The sequence below is a fragment of the Apium graveolens genome, chromosome 3 (assembly GCF_009905375.1).
Source record: "Apium graveolens cultivar Ventura chromosome 3, ASM990537v1, whole genome shotgun sequence".
In the NCBI taxonomy this organism is placed as follows: Eukaryota; Viridiplantae; Streptophyta; class Magnoliopsida; order Apiales; family Apiaceae; genus Apium; species Apium graveolens.
This window is the reverse complement of record NC_133649.1, coordinates 133178323-133198943: the sequence shown is the minus strand read 5'-3', so window position 1 is coordinate 133198943 and position 20621 is coordinate 133178323. Positions and strand designations below refer to the sequence as shown.

Genomic DNA, 20621 nt, shown 5'->3' with positions numbered 1-20621 from the left:
TTGCCAACAAGAAAGCTAAACTTCTCCATACTGAACTTGCAGAGACAAAGCTGAAGGTTGAAGAGCAACAGAAGGATGGTTGGCTGGATGAAAAGAGAGAGATTACAGACGATGTTTTTGCTTGCGGCTTCCATTTCTACAGAACTGGGTTTGTGGAAAATGACCCAGATTATTGTCTTGAGAAATTTGGCGAGACAGTTGCAGAGATGCTAGAGTTCAAGAAGAAGTATGTTGCGAAAATACAGGAAAGAAGGATCGAACTCGGGCTTGAGGAAGCTGAGGGCGCGCCTACCGGTGAAAATGCAAAAGAAAGACTCTCAGGGCGAGCCTGAGTTTGATCCAACAGTCCCTATTCAAGTTATTCCTCCCGGTAGCGACTCTCAGGGCGTGGCTTGAATTTGTTTCTCTTCAATTTTAGTTCCTTTAATACTTTGAGGTGCAGGCCTCTTTTAATGTCGTGCAAAGTTGTAAAACTAAGTATTTTGCTGCTACTTTGTGTGTTTGCTTCTTTTTTTTTTAATTTCCATAACAATTACTTTGCTCTAGATTTTCCTTGGGTTCATTTTATGGTTGTTTTTGTCAGTTACCTTTGCATAAAACTTCAATAGAAATTTAAGGTGCTTCGTTGATTTGGGCGTGCCCTTCTATATAACTATGAAGGTTCCACCAACCATTCGAGAACTTTGTAAAATTTCCTAAGGCAATTTTTTCAGGGCGTTTCTACTTTCAGGAAGCGCCCTTTAAATGAGCATTATCCTTTTATCCAAATTTTTTCAAGTCATATTAACCCTGTTCCATAACTGTTTTTTGCTAGTAATGTTAGGGACCTTCTCTATTAGTATCAAATTTCCCAAGACAGTAAACATGTTGGGCGCCCTTACTTTCAGAGCGCGCCCTCGTTAACTAGTACTATTCTTTTAATAATTTCTTAAAGATCAAAATTATTTTTAAGTCATTTTATAGAGGACACGCTTGTAGACAAGGCGTGTCTTAAGACTTTTGTTTAGCTCAAACTAGAATGCTTTATCATCGCTTTTGCATGTCTCCTGATTTATATGTGAATCGATTTTTAAATTTTATAAGCTAAGCACTATATGGGCGTTCCCTTTCCTAGGGCGCACCTTTATAGCTTCATTCATGAGTTCTCGCATGAATTTGTTCAAATATATTTCAAGGCAAGGCTTGTGTTGAGGCATATTTTATGATATTTCCTTATGCAAGAGTAAATTTTATTTGTATAAATGGTTTAAAAACTTCACAAGTAAATTTTGTTGAGGCACTTCCATCCTTAGGGTGCGCCTTAATTCAATATAATGTTGTGGGCGTGCCATAAATAACTTGAGATGTGGCCTTTAAGATATGTAGTTGGATACTTTCTTCTTTTATTGATAATGCACTCTAGTGTAAAAATTACACCAGTCCCATGGCTACTATGCTCTGTGGGAAAATTATTTGAAAATTTTCATCCTTCAACTAGTTCCAAGGTACCTATATGTAGTTATACCTACTACCCCCTAGGAGGAATTTATTTGCTACTAGTCTATTGTGGCGCCCTCCAAACCCGGGTCAGAAGTTTGGGGTCCACACACACACACACCTTATTTATAACCTGCTTATAACAATAATAAAGATAATAATAATAATATGCAGTGACCCTACTTACCAAATACCATGGACCGCAATAGGTTAAAGTATGCACACAATCCAAACACACCTACTTATATTACAAACGTTCAAATCCCAACTATTCAAACTCAGAACTGAGTATTAATCATAATTACAAACTTTTACAAACTCAAATTATCCCAAAATAAACCTACTAGCTTAACTCGATCAACCTAAATCCCTAGCTCTCGCGCTGGACTGGGGATCTGCGCTACCAACTGGTTCCTTCTTAACTGGAAAAGAACATAAACAACATCGCACAAATGAGCTAACTAGCTCAGCAAGTCACAATGACAAAACTGAGAATAATGATCATCAAGTGAAAAGGGTTATGATATCAAGTGAACAATAATTTATGATTTAGAATTGGATATTATATTTTCATTTTAAAAACCAAGGTTAGGCTGCTGATCAGTCACGCACTAACCCCGAGCAAAGCACACAGCACTGCTCTAACTACTGGATCCAAGGCACACATTGACCTAACTTGACCATTATATGGTCTGACCACGAATCTGGTCCACAATTTTATAAAAATAATCCAATTCTAACATAATAACAGAATAAACAGTAATAAGCAATAAACAGAATCATTAACAACATTGGACGTTCAAAATGAAATGGTTTCAATCTGCATAAGGATCAATATGGCATTTTCAAAGCTTGGATGTTAGGTAATGAAAGAATTGGATAACAAAGGAATCACTGTTTCATGGTTTCAAGGATTTGGTCTTTCAAAACATAAGATACAATGGTTTGAATGTGTAAGCAATCTGGTTCAGTGTTTGATATTTAGTTTGTATGTATTTGTGGAGTAATATCGTATATTTGAGGTTCGTATTTGGGTATACAACAATCAATGGTCTAGAAAGAATCAGGTTTACGGCTCAAGATCAATAACTGGAATTAGGGTTTAGGGTTCGGTGCTTCAAAGCACCTGCAATATAAAACATGACTATCAATCAACTATAATATATCTCGAGAAAGTTTAGAACACTTGCCTGGTACTAGCTTGCTATACTGCACTCACTTTCAATCAAAACTGTCTTACTCCTTGACTATCTGTTTTCCTTTCCTACGCCTTGCCTCTTCTACTCACATATCATAAGCATCTATCAATATTCAACTCATACGATTCTATTCGAAACACACTTCTATCTACCCTTCGTTTCACCCAAATCCGATTAATGGATTGAAAGTTATACTATAAACAAGCAAACATCGAATATATAGACCGACAGTTAACCAACAAGTCACATATGGCACATAACATGTCAAATAGTCAATGATATATCATTTATAATGGAGTCTCAGGTCATAATCAGGCTTTCGGGTATTTAAAATGATTTTTAAAACATTTTTCGAATTAAAACGGGTCGTTGGATCAATTCCGGAGTAATAAACAGGGTTCGGTTGGCCAAATCTGGCTTCAAAACAATTTTATAATAACTATCGAGCCTTGAAAACAATTTAAAATAATATTTTAAAGCTCAAAACTATTTTTCGGAATTTTTAAATTATTTTTAAATAATTAAATCTAATTAAATAACTAATTAAAATCAATTAATAATTAAATAAATCCATTAATTTTCGGATTAATTGACTAATTAATCAATTAAATATTAACTGAAATTAATTAACTAATTAATTCAGATTTATTTTTGAATTAAAAATAATTTTTGGAATTAAAATAATAATTTTGGAATTTTCAGAAATTAAAAACGAATTTTTATAATTAAAATAAATAGGAAATATGATTTTTAAATATTTTTAAAACAGGAATCCTATTCTTGCAAATTCTGGAAACTTCAGGGACCAAACTTCATCGTCCCCAAAAGATAAGGTACTAAACTGTAATTTTGTCAGCCCTCGCAGAAAAACAGTCGGGGTTCGCCGGAGGACTCGTCTCCGGCATCCTCACACCACCATCACCTCCAGATCACATCTACACTTCACAAGGAACACAACCATGCAATCAAATCACATCAATCATCCCTGTCCTGGCCGGAAAATGGCCAAGAACATCGCCGGTTTCCGGCGAACCTACGAAAACTTCAAAATACAACTCCCTTCGATTCAGACATCCTCTGTTAACGAGCTATATACCAATCGATTTCAAATTTCATAAGGAACACAACCCACTATAAATCAACAGCTAATAACCCCTAAATCCAAAAGCCCCAAATTTCAATTGAAAACATTCATACGGGTTATAAACCCTAATTTTAAAATTCGAAGATTAAACTCAATTTTGAACATGTTATTGAACTCCAAATCAGACATATGACATATGAAAATCATCAGAAAAACAAGCTCTACAACATGCAATCATCAAATCATTCAAACAATCATCCGTACAAAAATTCATATTTTTAATAAAAATAATTCGAAAATAAACAAATTTCCAGAAAATAAACCTTGATTTCTGCAGGTATATGGTTCACAGAATCTGATAGTACACCTCAAGACCTTCGTTTTGAGTACTCGAGCTTTCCAAACGGACTCTGGTAACACCTCCGATTGTTGGTTTGATTATCAGAAAAGTTTATGAATATAAGTATTTTCTCTGGAAAATTTTATAATTACTGACTGCAAATGATTTTTGATACGGAATAAAATACGGTAAAGGCTATTTATAATTACAGAAAATTAGTATCCCGTTGGATCATTCCGGATATAAAATGGTACGTTTATTTATAAAAACTGATCCAAACGGTACCGGTTTTCGGGATAATTATCCAAATCGGTACAATTTGTACTGCGGTCTTGGTCTCAGCGCCTGGTTACACGTATTATGAGGTGATAATTGTGATAGTTTAATAAAAAGATCCTGTTTATCGAAAATACGAGTTTTATCGATTTACCGAAACAAATAATATATCGAAAATGTTGCGCCGGGACCCGCGCAGGACAAACCGTACACCGGATCGAAAAAGTCGAAACATGGAAAATGCTCGGAATATTGCAATTAGGTTAGGAAGGAGTTCTCGGAAGAGTTTCGGGTTACAAAAATGTAAAAACGGATGACGTCGGTTGGTTCCCGATTTTATAAAATAGTTTTTAAATACTCGGAAAAAGATTTTATAAAATCTATACATTTCCTATAAAATCATAAATCATCATAAAAATAAATAGGAAGATATGACAATTATCTATATTTTATTTTAGACATATAAAAATTAAAATACTCAATTAATATTATTTTTAAACATCCAAACACATTTAACACTTAACAAATAATTCACAGAATAGATACTGAACACATATAATAATTGTTTATTAGCAAAAAATAATTACAAGATATATCCCGGATATTAAATCCTTCCCCCATAAAAGGATTCTGTCCTCATAATCTCCTAAGAAAATAAATGAGGGTACTTTTCTTTCATATCACTTTCTAACTCCCAGGTTGACTCTTCAACCTTTGGGTTTCTCCACAATACTCTTACTAACTTTACCACTTTATTTCTCAATACCTTCTCTCTTTCCTCTAGAATCTCTATCGGACTCTCTACACATGACAAATCTGCCTGAAACTCTATTGGTTCATATTCTATTACATGCCTGGAGTCTGGATTATACTTCTTAAGCATCGATACGTGAAAAACATTGTGAATGTGTTCCATGTGCGGAGGTAACGCCAACTCGTAAGCTACTTTGCCAACGCGCTTTAGAATCTCAAAAGGTCCGACATATCTTGGGCTCAGCTTTCCTTTCTTTCCAAATCTCGTTAATCCCTTCCATGGTGATACTTTCGGTAATACCAAATTCCCTTCTTCGAATTCCATGTCTTTCCTTGATTGATCTACATACTTTCTTTGACGGTTTTGTGCTGCTATCAATCTCTTCTGGATAACTTCAACAACTTCCTTTGTCTTCTGTACTAATTCAGGTCCAAGTATTTTGCGTTCTCCTACCTCGTCCCAATACACTGGAGATCTGCATTTGCGTCCATAAATGGCTTCATAGGGTGGCATCCCAATACTAGCATGATAACTGTTGTTATAAGCAAACTCTAGAAGAGGTAAATGCTCGTCCCAACTTCCTTTGAAATCAATAGCACAAACACGTAACATATTTTCAATTGTCTGGATCGTTCTTTCACTCTGGCCGTCCGTTTGTGGATGGTAAGCCGTACTCATATTCAGTCTTGTTCCCAAACATTCTTGAAAACTTTTCCAAAATCTTGAATTAAATCTTGGATCTCGATCAGATACAATAGACACCGGAACTCCATGACAAACTACAATTTCCTTCAGGTACATATGGACCAACTTGTCGAATGAAAATCTTTCATTTATAGGCAGAAAATGAGCTGACTTGGTAAGTCTATCCACTATAATCCAAATGGCATCATGATTATCCCTTGTCCTTGGTAATCCAACTATAAAATCCATGGTAATATGTTCCCACTTCCATTCTGGAATCTCCAATGGCTGTAGCAATCCACTTGGTCTTTGATGCTGTGCTTTAACTCTCTGACATGTATAACATCTGCTAACCCATTCCGCAATTTCCCTCTTCATATCTGGCCACCAATAATTTTCCTTTAAATCTCTATACATTTTGGTACTCCCTGAATGGATTGAATATCTCGAATTATGAGCTTCCTGTAAAATTTCATTCTTCAGCTCGTCACAGTGGAATCCAATATCTAGAAGAAAACCTAAGAATACATTGATCGTCCTTTTGCGTACATAATTCTTCACCTACCAAACGATTTATATCTTGATCCATTACATCTTCCTGACACTTCTTTATCTTTTCTAACAACTCTGGCTGGAAAGTCATACTATACACTTTTGCTTCATCAGGCTTGCAAACTCTAATTTCCAATTCCAATTTCTGGAATTACTTATATATTTCTTCGGGTACTGATAACACATTTAACTTTTCTTTCCGACTCAACGCATCTGCTACAACGTTCGCTTTACCGGGATGATAATTAATCGTGCAGTTGTAATCCTTGATTAATTCTAACCATCTCCTTTTCCTCATATTAAGCTCCTTCTGTGTGAATATGTACTTCAAACTTTTGTGATCCGTATAAATCTCGCAGTTTTCTCCACATAGATAATGTCTCCAAATCTTCAAAGCGAAAATTATGGATGCTAGCTCCAAATCATGAGTAGGGTATTTCTGTTCGTGTGGTTTCAATTGCCTTGATGCATACGCAATCACCTTATCGTGCTGCATCAGAAGACATCCTAGTCCTTTATGAGAAGCATCGCTATAAATTAAGAAATTCCCTTGATCGTCTGGAAGTGACAAAACAGGTGCCGTGATTAATCTTCGCTTCAATTCCTGAAAACTTTCTTCGCATTTATCGTTCCATATAAACTTTTCATTCTTCCGTGTAAGCTTTGTCAATGGTGTTGCAATCCTTGAGAAATTTTGAACAAATCGACGATAATATCCCGCTAATCCCAAGAAACTTTTTATCTCTGTTGGTGTTCTCGGTCTTTCCCGATTTGTAATCGCCTCGATCTTTGTCGGGTCCACTTTGATCCCTTCATTACTGACTATGTGTTCTAAGAACTGAACTTCCTGTAGCCAAAATTCACACTTCGAAAATTTAGCATATAACTTCTTTTTCCTTAAAATCTCCAAAGCTGTTCTCAAAAGTTCCGCATGATCCTCTTCCGTCTTTGAATAAATCAAAATATCGTCTATAAACACAATAACGAACTTATCCAAATATTCCTTGAAAATTCTATTCATCAGGTCCATAAACGCTGACGGGGCATTTGTTAATCCAAAAGACATCACTAAAAATTCGTAATGTCCATACCTTGATTTGAAAGCTGTCTTCGGTATATCTTCTGGCTTAATCTTTAGTTGATGATATCCCGATCTTAAGTCAATCTTGGAGAAGTACTTGGCTCCCTTCAATTGGTCAAACAGATCGTCAATTATGGGTAACGGATACTTGTTCTTGATTGTAAGCTTGTTGAGCTCCCTATAGTCGATGCACAGTCTCATGCTTCCATCCTTCTTTTTAACAAATAGCACCGGTGCACCCCATGGGGATACACTAGGTCTGGTTACTCCTTTCTCTAACAACTCTTGCAATTGCTTCGCTAGCTCTTTCATCTCAACGGGCGCCATTCTGTACGGAGCCTTGGATACCGGTTCTGTTCCACGTGCTAAGTCGATTGCAAACTCAATTTATCTATCTGGAGGAAGTCCTGGTAACTCATCAGGAAACACGTCTGGAAATTCATTGACGACGGGGATATCTTCAAGTTTTGTTGGGTCCTGACTTCTGTCAATCACATATGCCACGAAATGCTCGTATCCCTGCCGTAGTAACTTCTTGGCTTGAATCATCGTTAAGAACTTCTTTACTTGCTTCCGGCCCTTGAACGTTACTATCCTTTCGTCTGACGTCTTCACCATTACCTTCTTATTTCGACAATCTATCTGGGCATCGTGCTTAGATAACCAATATATTCCTAGGATAACGTCAAATTCTCCTAACTTAAATGGTATCAAATCTACACAAAACTTACTACCAGAAATCTCAATCTCACAATTCCCACAAACTTGATTAACACATACACGTTCATGATTTGCTAATTCCACAGTCATTATTTCATTTAAACACTCAACTGGACAGTTTAACTTACTAACAAAATCTTGTGAAACAAACGATCGAGTTGCTCCCAAATCTATTAACACTTTGGCACATAACAAATTTACATTAAGCGTACCTGCCACGACATCCGTATCCTGGATAACATCCTTCACGGACATGTCAAAAACTCTAGCCCTTGGAGTCTCATTCACTGCTCCCATAATCCTCAATGCATTACTGACTGGGGTTGGTGTCTTGCAATCCCTGGCTAAGTGTCCTGGCTTTCCACATTTAAAGAACGTAAATCCAATGGCTGGAACCTTCACTGCCGGATTTCGGATAGGCTGATCCTTATTTGCTGGCTCTTTTACTGGCTGATTTCGGCACTCCCTTGAATAGTGCCCTTTCTGATTGCACTTGAAACAAACCACATTCAACTTATTACAAACTCCTCCATGTTTCTTCCCACATACCTGACAATCTGGAAAAGTTAACCTTAACTGATTTGGCTGATTCGTATTAACTGGACAGTTGCCCTGGCCTCCGTCGCCTGCATTTTTGTCTCTTAAAATTAAAATTTCTTCCTGGCTGAAACTTGCCCTTCTTAAAATTTGGAAACTTCCCTGGTTATAACTGACCTTCATTTCCCTCAAATTTCCTTTTCTTGCTTTCTTTATCCTTCTGTGACATCTCGTTCTCTGTCTCTGCGATCATGGCCTTCTGTACAAGCCTGCATAGGTATCCAACTCAAAAATGGCTACCTTCCCTTTGATCCATGGCTTCAGACCTTGCTGGAATCTCTTAGCCTTCTTCCTGTCAGTATCCACATATGACGGCACATACCTTGACAACTTTTCGAACTTACTTTCATAATCTGCCACCGACATATCTCATTGCTTTAATTCTAAAAACTTTAGCTCCATCTGATCCTGGACAAACTGAGGAAAATACTTTTCTAAAAACAATTCCTTAAACCTTTCCCAACTAATAACATCTATAGCTTCCAATGTCTTCACCATCTCCCACCAATAGGTGGCCTCATTCTTCAAATAATAACTCGCAAACTCAACCTTTTGTTCTTCCTTTACCTTCACTAAGGCAAATGACTTCTCCATCTCCTTTAAGCAAACATTTGCTTCAATCGGTTCTAAGGAACCCTTGAATTCTGGTGGGTTCACCGCCTGAAAAGTTTTGAAAGTTACCTGGGGGTTGGTCTGTCTTTACTGTTGTTGTGCCAGGTGAACTGTTTGTTGGGCCAAGATTTGGAGAATCCGGGCTATTGCTGGGTCTATAGGTCCTGGGTTTACATTCTGGTTTGTATCATCTTGGTTGTTATTGTTGTTGTTGGTTTCTTCATTCTGGGTGTTGGTGCGGGTATTTCTTCTGAGAGGCATTTTTATTAAAGAATCAAACAACTTATTTAGCTTTTAAATCAAATCCTTTGCATAAAAGAAAAGTTTTGTAAAACAGAAATGTCTCTTTTTGAAAATAGTTGTAATAGTTGAACTAAGTAAATTGCATGCTTCTTTACAGAATATAAACAGTTAAGGGAACAGGGTACATGGTATCACAGGGGTATAACTGGTGCAATAAATAAGGTAAAGTAAAACAGGTGCAGTAAAGTAAATGAAAGTGCTGGAAAGGAAAAGGTACTGATATATATAGATCAAAAGTTTTGGGTAGTACAAGCGTAAAGACGCTTCGGAAGTGAAAGCAAAAAGGGTACAACAACCTACTTACTGGAATAGTCTCCGGCATCCTCACACCACCACCACCTCCAGATCACATCTACACTTCACAAGGAACACAACCATGCAATCAAATCACATCAATCATCCCTGTCCTGGCCGGAAAATGGCCAAGAACATCGCCGGTTTCTGGCGAACCTACGAAAACTTCAAAACACAACTCCCTTCGATTCAGACATCCTCTGTTAAAGAGCTATATACCAATCGATTGCAAATTTCATAAGGAACACAACCCACTATAAATCAACAGCTAATAACCCCTAAATCAAAAAGCCCCAAATTTCAATTGAAAACATTTATACGGGTTATAAACCCTAATTTTAAAATTCGAAGATTAAACTCAATTTTGAACATGTTATTGAACTCTAAATCAGACATATGACATATGAAAATCATCAGGAAAACAAGCTCTACAACATGCAATCATCAAATCATTCATACAATCATCCGTACAAAAATTCATATTTTTAATAAAAATAATTCGAAAATAAACAAATTTCCAGAAAATAAATCTTGATTTCTGCAGGTATATGGTTCACAGAATCTGATAGTACACCTCAAGACCTTCGTTTTGAGTACTCGAGCTTTCCAAACGGACTCCGATAACACATCCGATTGTTGGGTTGATCCTCAAAAAAGTTTATGAATATAAGTATTTTCTCAGGAAAATTTTATAATTACTGACTGCAAATGATTTTTGATACGGAATAAAATACGGTAAAGGCTATTTATAATTACGGAAAATTAGTATCCCGTTGGATCATTCCGGATATAAAATAGTACGTTTATTTATAAAAACTGATCCAAACGGTACCGGTTTTCGGGATAATTATCCAAATCAGTACAATTTGTACTGCCGTCTTGGTCTCAGCGCCTGGTTACATGTATTACGAGGTGATAATTGTGATAGTTTAATAAAAAGATCCCGTTTATCGAAAATACGAGTTTTATCGATTTACCGAAACAAATAATGTATCGAAAATGTTGCGCCGGGACCCGCGCAGGACAAACCGTACACCGGATCGAAAAAGTTGAAACATGGAAAATGCTCAGAATCTTGCAATTAGGTTAGGAAGGAGTTCTCGGAAGAGTTTCGGGTTACAAAGACGTAAAAACGGATGACGTCGGTTGGTTCCCGATTTTATAAAATAGTTTTTAAATACTCGGAAAAAGAATTTATAAAATCCATATATTTCCTATAAAATCATAAATCATCATAAAAATAAATTGGAAGATATGACAATTATCTATATTTTATTTTGGACATATAAAAATTGAAATACTCAATTAATATTATTTTTAAACATCCAAACACATTTAACACTTAACAAATAATTCACAGAATAGATACTGAACACATATAATAATTGTTTATTAGCAAAAAATAATTACACGATATATCCCGGATATTACATCTATTGTATACAATCAATCATAGAAATGAGGGGACCATCTCCGCGCCCTACTGATAATACTTTCACAAGTGCTCTGCATTCCATGCCCGAGGAATTAGCTTGCCATCCAAATCTTCCAAGCGATAAGTCCCCTGCCAAAGTACAACTTTGACTTTATACTGTCCTTCCCAATTAGCTCCAAGCACTCCATGCTATGCTATCCTTGTATTTGGCATGACCTTTCTCAAGGCGAGATCTCCCACTTTGTAAGGTATGGATTTCACCTTTTTGTTAAAATATCTGGAAATTCTCTGTTGGTAAGCAGCGAGTATCAACTGAGAGTTTATCATGGCCTCGTCTAACAAATCCAAACGGAGCCTTTGGTTAAATTATGCATCTTTCTCTACAAACAAATATCTTCGTAGGGATCCAGCTCCCACTTCCACATAAATCTTAGCTTCATACCCGTAAGTTATCATGAAAGGGGATTCGCCGGTAGTTGACCTTGGAGTTTTGTTATAGGACCAAAGAACCATTGGTAGTTTCTCCGGCCAATCACCTTTCTTTTCCTTCAACTTGGCCTTCAGAGTATGTTTAATGGTCTTATTTATGGTCTCAATCTGGCCATTACTTTGTGGATGATAGACCGCGACAAAGTCTTTCTTGATATGTAAATCTTCAAAAAATTTCTTTAATTCCTTGCTATCATCAAACTGCTTCCCATTATCAGATATGAGTTTGTACGGAATATCAATCATGCAGACTATAGAATTGAAAACAAAATTTTTAATTTTCTTAGATGTGATTGTTGTCAATGGCATAGCTTCTTCCCACTTGGTAAAGTAATCAATGGCCATAACAACATATTTTACTCCCCCTTTTGCCTTGAGAAGTTCTCCAATGAGATCAATTCCCCACATAGAGAAGGTCCAAGGACTTGTTAATGAAGTTAATGATGTTGCAGGAGCATTAGAGTAATTGGCAAACCGTTGGCAGTGAACCCAGGCCCTGACAAACTTGAAAGCATCATCTTTCATATATGGCCAATAATATCCTCGCCTAAGGACCTTTAGTGCCCACGAGCCACCCCACGAGTGATTTACACGTATACCTTCATGTACCTCCCTGAGAATATAATGACCTTCCTCTAGATCTACACATCGCAAAAGCGGTTGGTTAAAACCTCTGTTATACAAAACTCTGTCATACTCAACATACTTCGCATCTTGATAGCGAAGGCGTCGAGCCTGTATCTTGTCTTTCGGAAAAGTTCCTGTGCGGATATAGTTGTAGATTGGGTTCATCCAAGTCTCTTGTGAGACTTCTTATACTTGGAACACACCTACTTCCGGAATACTCAAAATTTCTTGAATTCCCAAGGGAATCTGTCCCAACAACACACTGTTCATTTGCGAGCCCATTTTTGCCAAAACATCGGCATTGTCATTCTCCTCTCTTGGTACACCCTCCAATATAGCATTACCAAATCTTTGGAGCAAGCATTGTACACATCTCATGTATAACTCAGTTCGAGGTTCTCAAGCCTAAAATCCTCCATTAACTTGATTTACCACCAACTCTGAATCACTCCGAGCTACTAAATTTATAACACCTACTTCCAGTGCTATTTTTAACCCGTTAATGAGGGCTTCGTATTCAACATCGTTGTTTGTGTCATAAAACTTGAAGTGAATGACACTCATCAAATGGTGCCCTTCCGGGGTAATTAGAACAATCCTGGCGCCTGCTCCATTATTATTTACAGGCTCGTCGACATGTAGAATTCACCAAGGGTGTGGGAACTCTTCTCTCACTTTTTTGGGATTATTCCCCGGTGAGAAGGTTCGGCCGACACTATAGCCTTATCTTCTACCTATGAATCGCACTCAAGTAAGAAATCAGCCAGAGACTGTCCTTTAATTGCGGCGCGGGGGTAATATTCCAAATCAAATTTTCCAAACTCAACTGCCCACTTCAACATTCTGCATGATGATTCTGGCTTGTGCAAGACGTGCCTTAGAGGGTAGGCAGTGCGAACCTCTATCCGATGAGCTTAAAAGTATGGTCTCAACTTTCGTGCCGCGAGTACAAGAGCATATACCAGTTTCTCCATGCTGGTGTATCTGGTCTCAACATCTAATAATCTCTAACTTACGTAGTATACTGGTGACTAACGGCCTTATTCTTTCACCAATGTCACATTGATGGAATATTCTGATACTGCCAAGTAGAGAATTAACATTTCCCCATCCTCTAGCTTTTCCAGCATAGGAGGATTTCCCAACTGTTCTTTGATCTTCTGAAAAGCCTCCTCACATTCTGAGGTCCATACAAAATCCTTTCCCATACCCTTAATAGCTTTAAAGAGTTCCTTGCATCTGTCTGAAGATTTCAAAACAAATTGATTTAGTATCGCAATCCTCCCTGTTAGGCTTTGTACCTTCTTAACATTGGTAAGAGATTTCATGTCTAGAAGAGCTTTGATTTTTGCGGGATTTGCCTCGATTCCTCGGTGGTTTACCATAAACCCCAAGAATTTCCATTATTCCACACCAAAAACATAGTTTTGAGGATTCAATTTCATCATATACTTCCTCAGAATGTGAAACATCTCAGCCATATGTACTATATGATCGTCAGCTTCCTTGGACTTTACCAGCATGTCATCCACATATACCTCCATTATTTTCCCTATCTGCCTTTTAAATATTTTGTTCACCAACCTTTGGTAGGTAGCCCCAGCATTGATAAAACCAAACGGCATCCTGATATAGCAATAAAGACCTCTGTCTGTGATGAATAAAGTGTGCTCTTGGTCAGGTTCATACATGGGGATTTGATTGTAACCGGAGTATGCATCTATGAAACTCAGCAAAGCATGCTATGCTGTGGCATCAAACAACTGATCAATCCTTGGAAAAGGGAAACTATCCTTCAGGCAGGCTTTGTTTAGATCAGTAAAATCCACGTAAGTTCTCTACTTGCCATTAGGTTATTTCACCAATACCAGATTTTCCAACCATTCCGGGTAAAAAGATTCCCTGATCAATCCGACTCCCAAGAGCCTATCAACTTCCTCTGCCAAAGCTACAACCCTTTCTCCACTCACTGCCCTGTGCTTTTATTGAACCCCTTTATGTTTAGAGTCAATATTCAATCAATGGCACATAAATTTCGGATCAATCCCAACCATATCTGAGTGACTCCATGCAAACACATCGATATTTGCCAAGAGAAATCTCGAAAGTCCTTCTTTGAACTTCAAGTTCAACTGAGAACTAATCTTTAAAACTTTGCTTGGATCCTTCTCATCGATTTGGATCATAATGGTATCCTCAAATGGCCCCATTTTTTCCACGGGTAATGGAATTCGTGGATCCAAGTCAAGTCGATTGTGATCTTCGTTATTTAGTTTAGAAGGCGCGTCCCCTAGAGGAGGAACATCCACTTCTTCCGAGATCTTATTGAAATAAGGCACACCCTGTGTCATAGGGGCATCAACTTCTTTTGAATTCTGTGATGTTAAGGGCGCGCCCTCAGGAGGAGGGGCATCCACCTTGTACATAACTTTCTCTAGGCTTGGCAAAACATCAGCTCTTCCTTCAAGCTGTTCACCGCTGAAACTTCCTTGGACTATGTTATTGTTTAAGAGCTTTTCTTCTTCCAAGAATTTGATCCTGAGAGCATCTTCTAAAAATTACATTGCTGAAGTTGGCTTGGCAAAATATTCATCCTCTTGTTCAACATAGTAGTGGAGACGAATCTCCTCGATTGGTTACTCGTCCTCCTGGTTCATCGTCGGAGGTATCTCCGACTTGGACATCCTTTTTTCGAAAACCCCTCAAAGCTTGTCGGTAACATTTCGAGGAGTCATACTGGGAACCCTTTATGCTTCCAACCCCATTTGGGGTTGGGAATTTGATTATTAGGTGATTAATTGAAGTGATTACCCTCATTTCCCTGAGAAAAGATCGTCCCGACAACATATTATGGGAAGAATCCTGATTTAAGACCTTAAACTCGAGCATCTTTGTTACAGAGAGAGGAGTTTCACCGAGAATACATGACAATCGAATTGATCCCATGACTCTAACTCCTTCGCCATAAAAATCATAGACCCAAGAATCCTCTCCTGACATATCTTGATCAGGCAAACCCATTTTTTATAAGTGTCGTAGTAAAGGATATTTGACGGGCTTTCATTCTCTATGAAGGCTCTGTAGACGTTCATAGTCCCGATTTGGAGAGAAATAACCAGAGCGTCATTGTGAGGGTGATGTACCCATATAGCGTCTGCTTCTCTGAAGGTGGTATCCATTGACTCTCCCTTAAATATTTTCGATGGTCGAGTCTCCACCCTATGGATGTTAGTCAATGGCATGTACCGGGTTTCCCTTGCATATCTTTCCAAGGCTCAATTACCGCATTCCATTCCGGGATCTCCTCCAAATATTGCTCAGATGCTACTATCCCTGACAAATTTGTTTTCCTCCAAAGTCTCATTGTTGGATCCACGAGGAGCGGGACCACCTTCCTCTTTTGCTTTGTCAGAACCATTTATGTGCCTCCTTAATTCCTTAACCACCCATTCGCCAAGATAACCCTCTTTAATCAGATCTTCGATTTCATCTTTTAGCTGTCGACATTCATGAGTGTTGTGCCTGAACGACTCATGGAATTCGGAACACTTCTTTTTATCCTTACTTTGCCGAGACGATAGAGCCTCTAGCTTCCTGAAACATCCCTTATTCTTATTTACCTCATAGATGTGTTCAATCTAAGTGGCCAAAAGGGTATATCCACTGGTTCTGCTATCATAACTTGAGGAGGGACTGCATTCCCTTTGCACGATTGCGGCGTTCACCCGATATGGGCTTCGACTATCTCTTCGATATCTAGGGCTCGGGGATCTGTCCCTCTTTCTTGATCTGGCTCTCTGGCTTGTTTGTGAGGTAGGGCGAACTTCTGCCAAAGATTATTACGCGGCTTTAAATGATTCTGCTTGAGCCAAGACATCTGCCATGGTAGCCGAATGCTTACCTTACAAGTGCTTCCAGAAAAATGAACCGATTCTCAATCCCGCTATTAAGAAACTTTTCAAAGCTTCATCCGAAGCACCTCTCACATTGGTAGATTCGGTGTTAAACCTTTTAAAGTAAGATGTCAACTTTCATTATCTTGTTGTTTGATGTTGGCCAAAGTTGTAACTGACAGCGCATATATCACAGCTACTTGGAATTTCCTCAAGAATAGGTATTTCATCTGATCCCATGTAGTGATCACTCCAGGTACAACCTTTTGGAACCATTGCTGAGCACTTTCTCTAAAAGTCGTAGCCAAGAGTCTACATCTAAGTCCGTAACTTGATACACATCCATCTCTATGTTAAAATGTCCCAGAAATTCAACAAGATCTGAACTCCCATGGAACCACAAGTCACTAGTCATGTTATGATATCCAGCCGATAGTTGAGCTTCTCTTACTTCCGCAGAGAATGGAAAAGGAATCTCAACTGTCTCCGTTACCCTTCCTCCTTCCAAGTGACTAAGTAACCTTTTTAGGTCATCCATATTAAAAGTCCCCACTCCAGGGATGGTATGCATATTAGGTTGTGGATCCTGAGTTTGAGGTGAAGGTGGCACTACTTGGTTCCCACCCGGAGGCGCTGGTTGCTGATTAATATTTTGGACATCTATCTGCCCTCCTACCGGTAGTACTGGTATCTCTTGATTTCGCCCTTGATTTCCTTCCAGAGTTTTTCCTTGTCATTGGCTGCGTCCTTGAGGAATCTCACGGTCATATGTCTGAATATCCCTTCGGCCATTATCGCCCATGTGATTATCTCTTTCCGTTCGATCATACATACGAGCATCCCTATAATCAGGATAGTTGGGGCGACGGTTTCCATCCAGGTATCTACCACGGAATCCACCTCTTCCTCTCCATTGAGGCCTTCTACAATGATCACTTCCATAGTCCCGACCATACCTATCCATCGATCCATGGAGAGGAACTCTCTCATGGTCGCGGTGCCGCTCCTGATTCTCAGTAGGAACCAGGGGCACACGTATTGAACCACGAGGTGTCACATCTCCTCGATTAGTATTATTCTGCCATTCCAAAATTATCATCCTTAAATCATCATCTTCTAAGCGGATCCCCAAACGATCTTTCAGGGCGGAGAAGCGTTGCTGTTCATTGGTCTACCTTGCGTCGTTCCTCCAGAGTTCGTCCAGACCGATGTGGGTGAGTAACCACCTGATTATCAACCTGAGGCACATCTCGCCCATCAGAATCTTCATCGACAAGCTCAACGATCGGGGTTGTGTCGTTCGAGTAATTCAGCCGCCGTGGGGTAATCGGCACATGCTCGCCTCTGACTTGACCACAGCTAATCGGAGCATCCCTTTCCATCATGGGGGCCTTTCCAGATGCATAAGTAGAATAGTTATGGCGGAGGCCTCTCCTTGTCTTACATTGTTCCACCATGCTTAGCCTTGACTCAAACCCATTCAAGGTATCACCCATACGATACAACTGCTACAACAGATCTGTTAGGTCCTGAAGTATCGTAGAAGTGGGGTTGAATACGATACTCACTAAATTAAAAAATTCTTTCGAATTTTTTGCGGATATAAAATTTAGTGTTCGGTTAGTGGTTCCGTGTTCTTGAGGTGAATAGTGTTTAGAACAGTAAAACGAGGAACACAAGATATTTGGGGAAATATATATTCATATATAAATCCGTGAGGGTGTTGCTACACTCGGGTAAATAAATTAACCGGCTACAATCTAAGAATAATAAAGTTCCTAGATTCTACAAAGATCAAAAATTAAATCCTATACAATGATCTAGCTTTTGTTTCTCTAATGATATAATTACCGGATGACAATTATAATGCCCCAAAGAATATACAAGAGTTAAACTGGGCATGATAACGTTTCTCCGGTGAGAAGTTAAACGGATATTCAAGGTGCTTGAGCTTCTCTGAAAATCTATGCTTCTTGTTTTATCAGCTCTCTTTGTTAGAGAAGAAGATAAATATAATAACTAATTGCTTCCGCTGCTTGAGTGTAGTCATTATATCAATTCAAATATGTGGCTAAAAATGAACCACATAAAACATTGTACAATAAAATTGTGGTTGAGGATTAGTTGCGACCATAACTTCTTATTTTACTTGCGACTATAGGGAGGATATCACTTAGTTTTTATACTCACAAAAACTTATCGGCGACCAGGTGATATCCTTGGATGCATTACCTATTTCTTACAACCAGAAGGAGTAAGATAGTTGCCTTGGCTTATTTCTGAGCTTCTAGTTACTTGCGACTGTGAGATGCACTAGTAGCTTGTTTACTTAATTTTTTTCCTCTTCCAGCACAACTTACTGGCGACTCCTAGTACTTGTACTAGTACTTAAAAACAATGGCACCCTTGTTTTTTTTCTTTTTTTTGTTTTCTCTTTTTCTGTTATCTTTTTCTTTCCTTTTTCTTTTTTCTTTTATTTTTCTTTTCTTTTTTCTTTTCTTTTTTTTATTTAAGTTTAAATTGTAACTAAATTAATTTATAAAATAAACTTAAATATAACTTATATAAATAAACTAATTTAGATTTATAAAAAAAACTTATTTAAAGTTTAAAAGATAAATCATGTTAAGTTTATTAAATAAATTATATTAAAGTCCATTAAATAAATTTATTTAAGTTAACAGTTAAACTTTGAACTTGGCCAATTCCTCGAGTTGTTTAGCTGTATACCATGCACACCTCTTCTTGAACTATAACAGATAAACATTCAATCCAAGTACGTTCCTCAACTTAACAATTCTTATATAAATAATACCCAGATTCCTTTCACGAGCTGTTGACGCCTAATGCAACTGGTTTGGTTCACATACGACTAACTTTGATTCAGGTCTTCGTATTATAGCCTTGATTACATTGTTAAGCTTGCAACAACTTTATTTCTTCGAATACTGAATGTCAATAAATAATTGTACTTTCACTGGAATCCTTTCTAGTACTTTAAAAACGGCTTCTTTGCTACTACAATCTTGAATACTTCATTCACTGTTCTTCGCCGACGCTTGAACATATAAATGAACTCCTGTCAGTGAGTATAACTTTAGACCTGCAACTGTCTTATTTAAACCCCTATCTTTTACCCTATCTTCAGATTTCTATGCTTCGTACTCTGTCTATCTTCGATCAATGCTAATACACTGAAATCTTTCGATGGCACTTGTACACTGAATCCTCAATATTTCTGAAACCCTGAAAGTCTTTGATGTTTATTCTTCACTGAGGCATGAACATATTAATGAACTTCTTTCAGTGACCTGTAAAAAGACTTCAAGCCTTATTCTAATCTTTTGATTCTTTGTAATTGCCATGTCTTCATTTCTTCTTGATTTCTTGTGTAGTCATAGTATTATCAACCTGTCTTGTTCTAGTGTTGTTCTCGTGTTGAGTTATCACATAACTGTTGATACAGCTATGCAGTCTAACCAACAATCTCCCCCTATTTGATTGTTAAACCTAAAAAACAAATTAAATAGAGAGGATACCTCAACTAACAACTTGAAAAAGTAAAGTACTAGGACTTGTAAATAATGCTACTGGTATTCTGGATCAAATACTGCATTTCCTGATTTCTTGAGTAACTGAAATGAAAGATACTTGTTCCTCTAGCACTGAACTGATCTTCAAGTAGTTTCAACTTCATTTACTTGGTTCTTCAAATCTCTGCCAGATAACACTTCTCAGTCTTGAAGTAATCATCAACAGCTTCTTTTGTACAACCATATTTTCTGTTGAGAAGGACATGTCTCTCTTGTTTCTCCCCCTATGAGAATCAACTGCTTAAAAGAGATCACCTTTGTTTACCACCTCTCCTGTATAATAGGATCCGCGGATAAAACTAATGGTACTCCCCTTTTAGAAAACAGCTTCTCCCCTTATGAAGAATGGTGATGAACAAAACCACTTCTTCTGATAACTAGGAAATCACCTTCGTGTTTACCACCTCTCCCGTAAAATAGGATCCGTAGTTACAAACATCAATTGTGTGATGTAGTGTACATGTGCTTTACCTTTTTCCTCATGCTTTCTATTTCTCCCCCTTAGTTGAGAAATCCTCCAAACTATTATTTAAGCTTTTATCTCCCCCTTAGGGAAGAAATGTATATTATTGTTTGAAGGAGTGCTCATATTTTACTTGGTTGGAAAAGAAA

The 20621-nt window shown here is 37.8% G+C and overlaps 1 protein-coding gene across 1 annotated transcript; it reads right to left on the bottom strand.

Annotated features, from left to right (window-relative positions):
• Window positions 1-13563: 13563 nt before the first annotated feature.
• LOC141714588 (uncharacterized) lies at window positions 13564-13908 on the bottom strand. The gene has a single exon (XM_074518102.1). It carries the CDS (start codon window positions 13906-13908, stop codon window positions 13564-13566), a length of 345 nt encoding a protein of 114 aa, XP_074374203.1.
• Between the last annotated feature and the right edge of the window lie 6713 nt (window positions 13909-20621).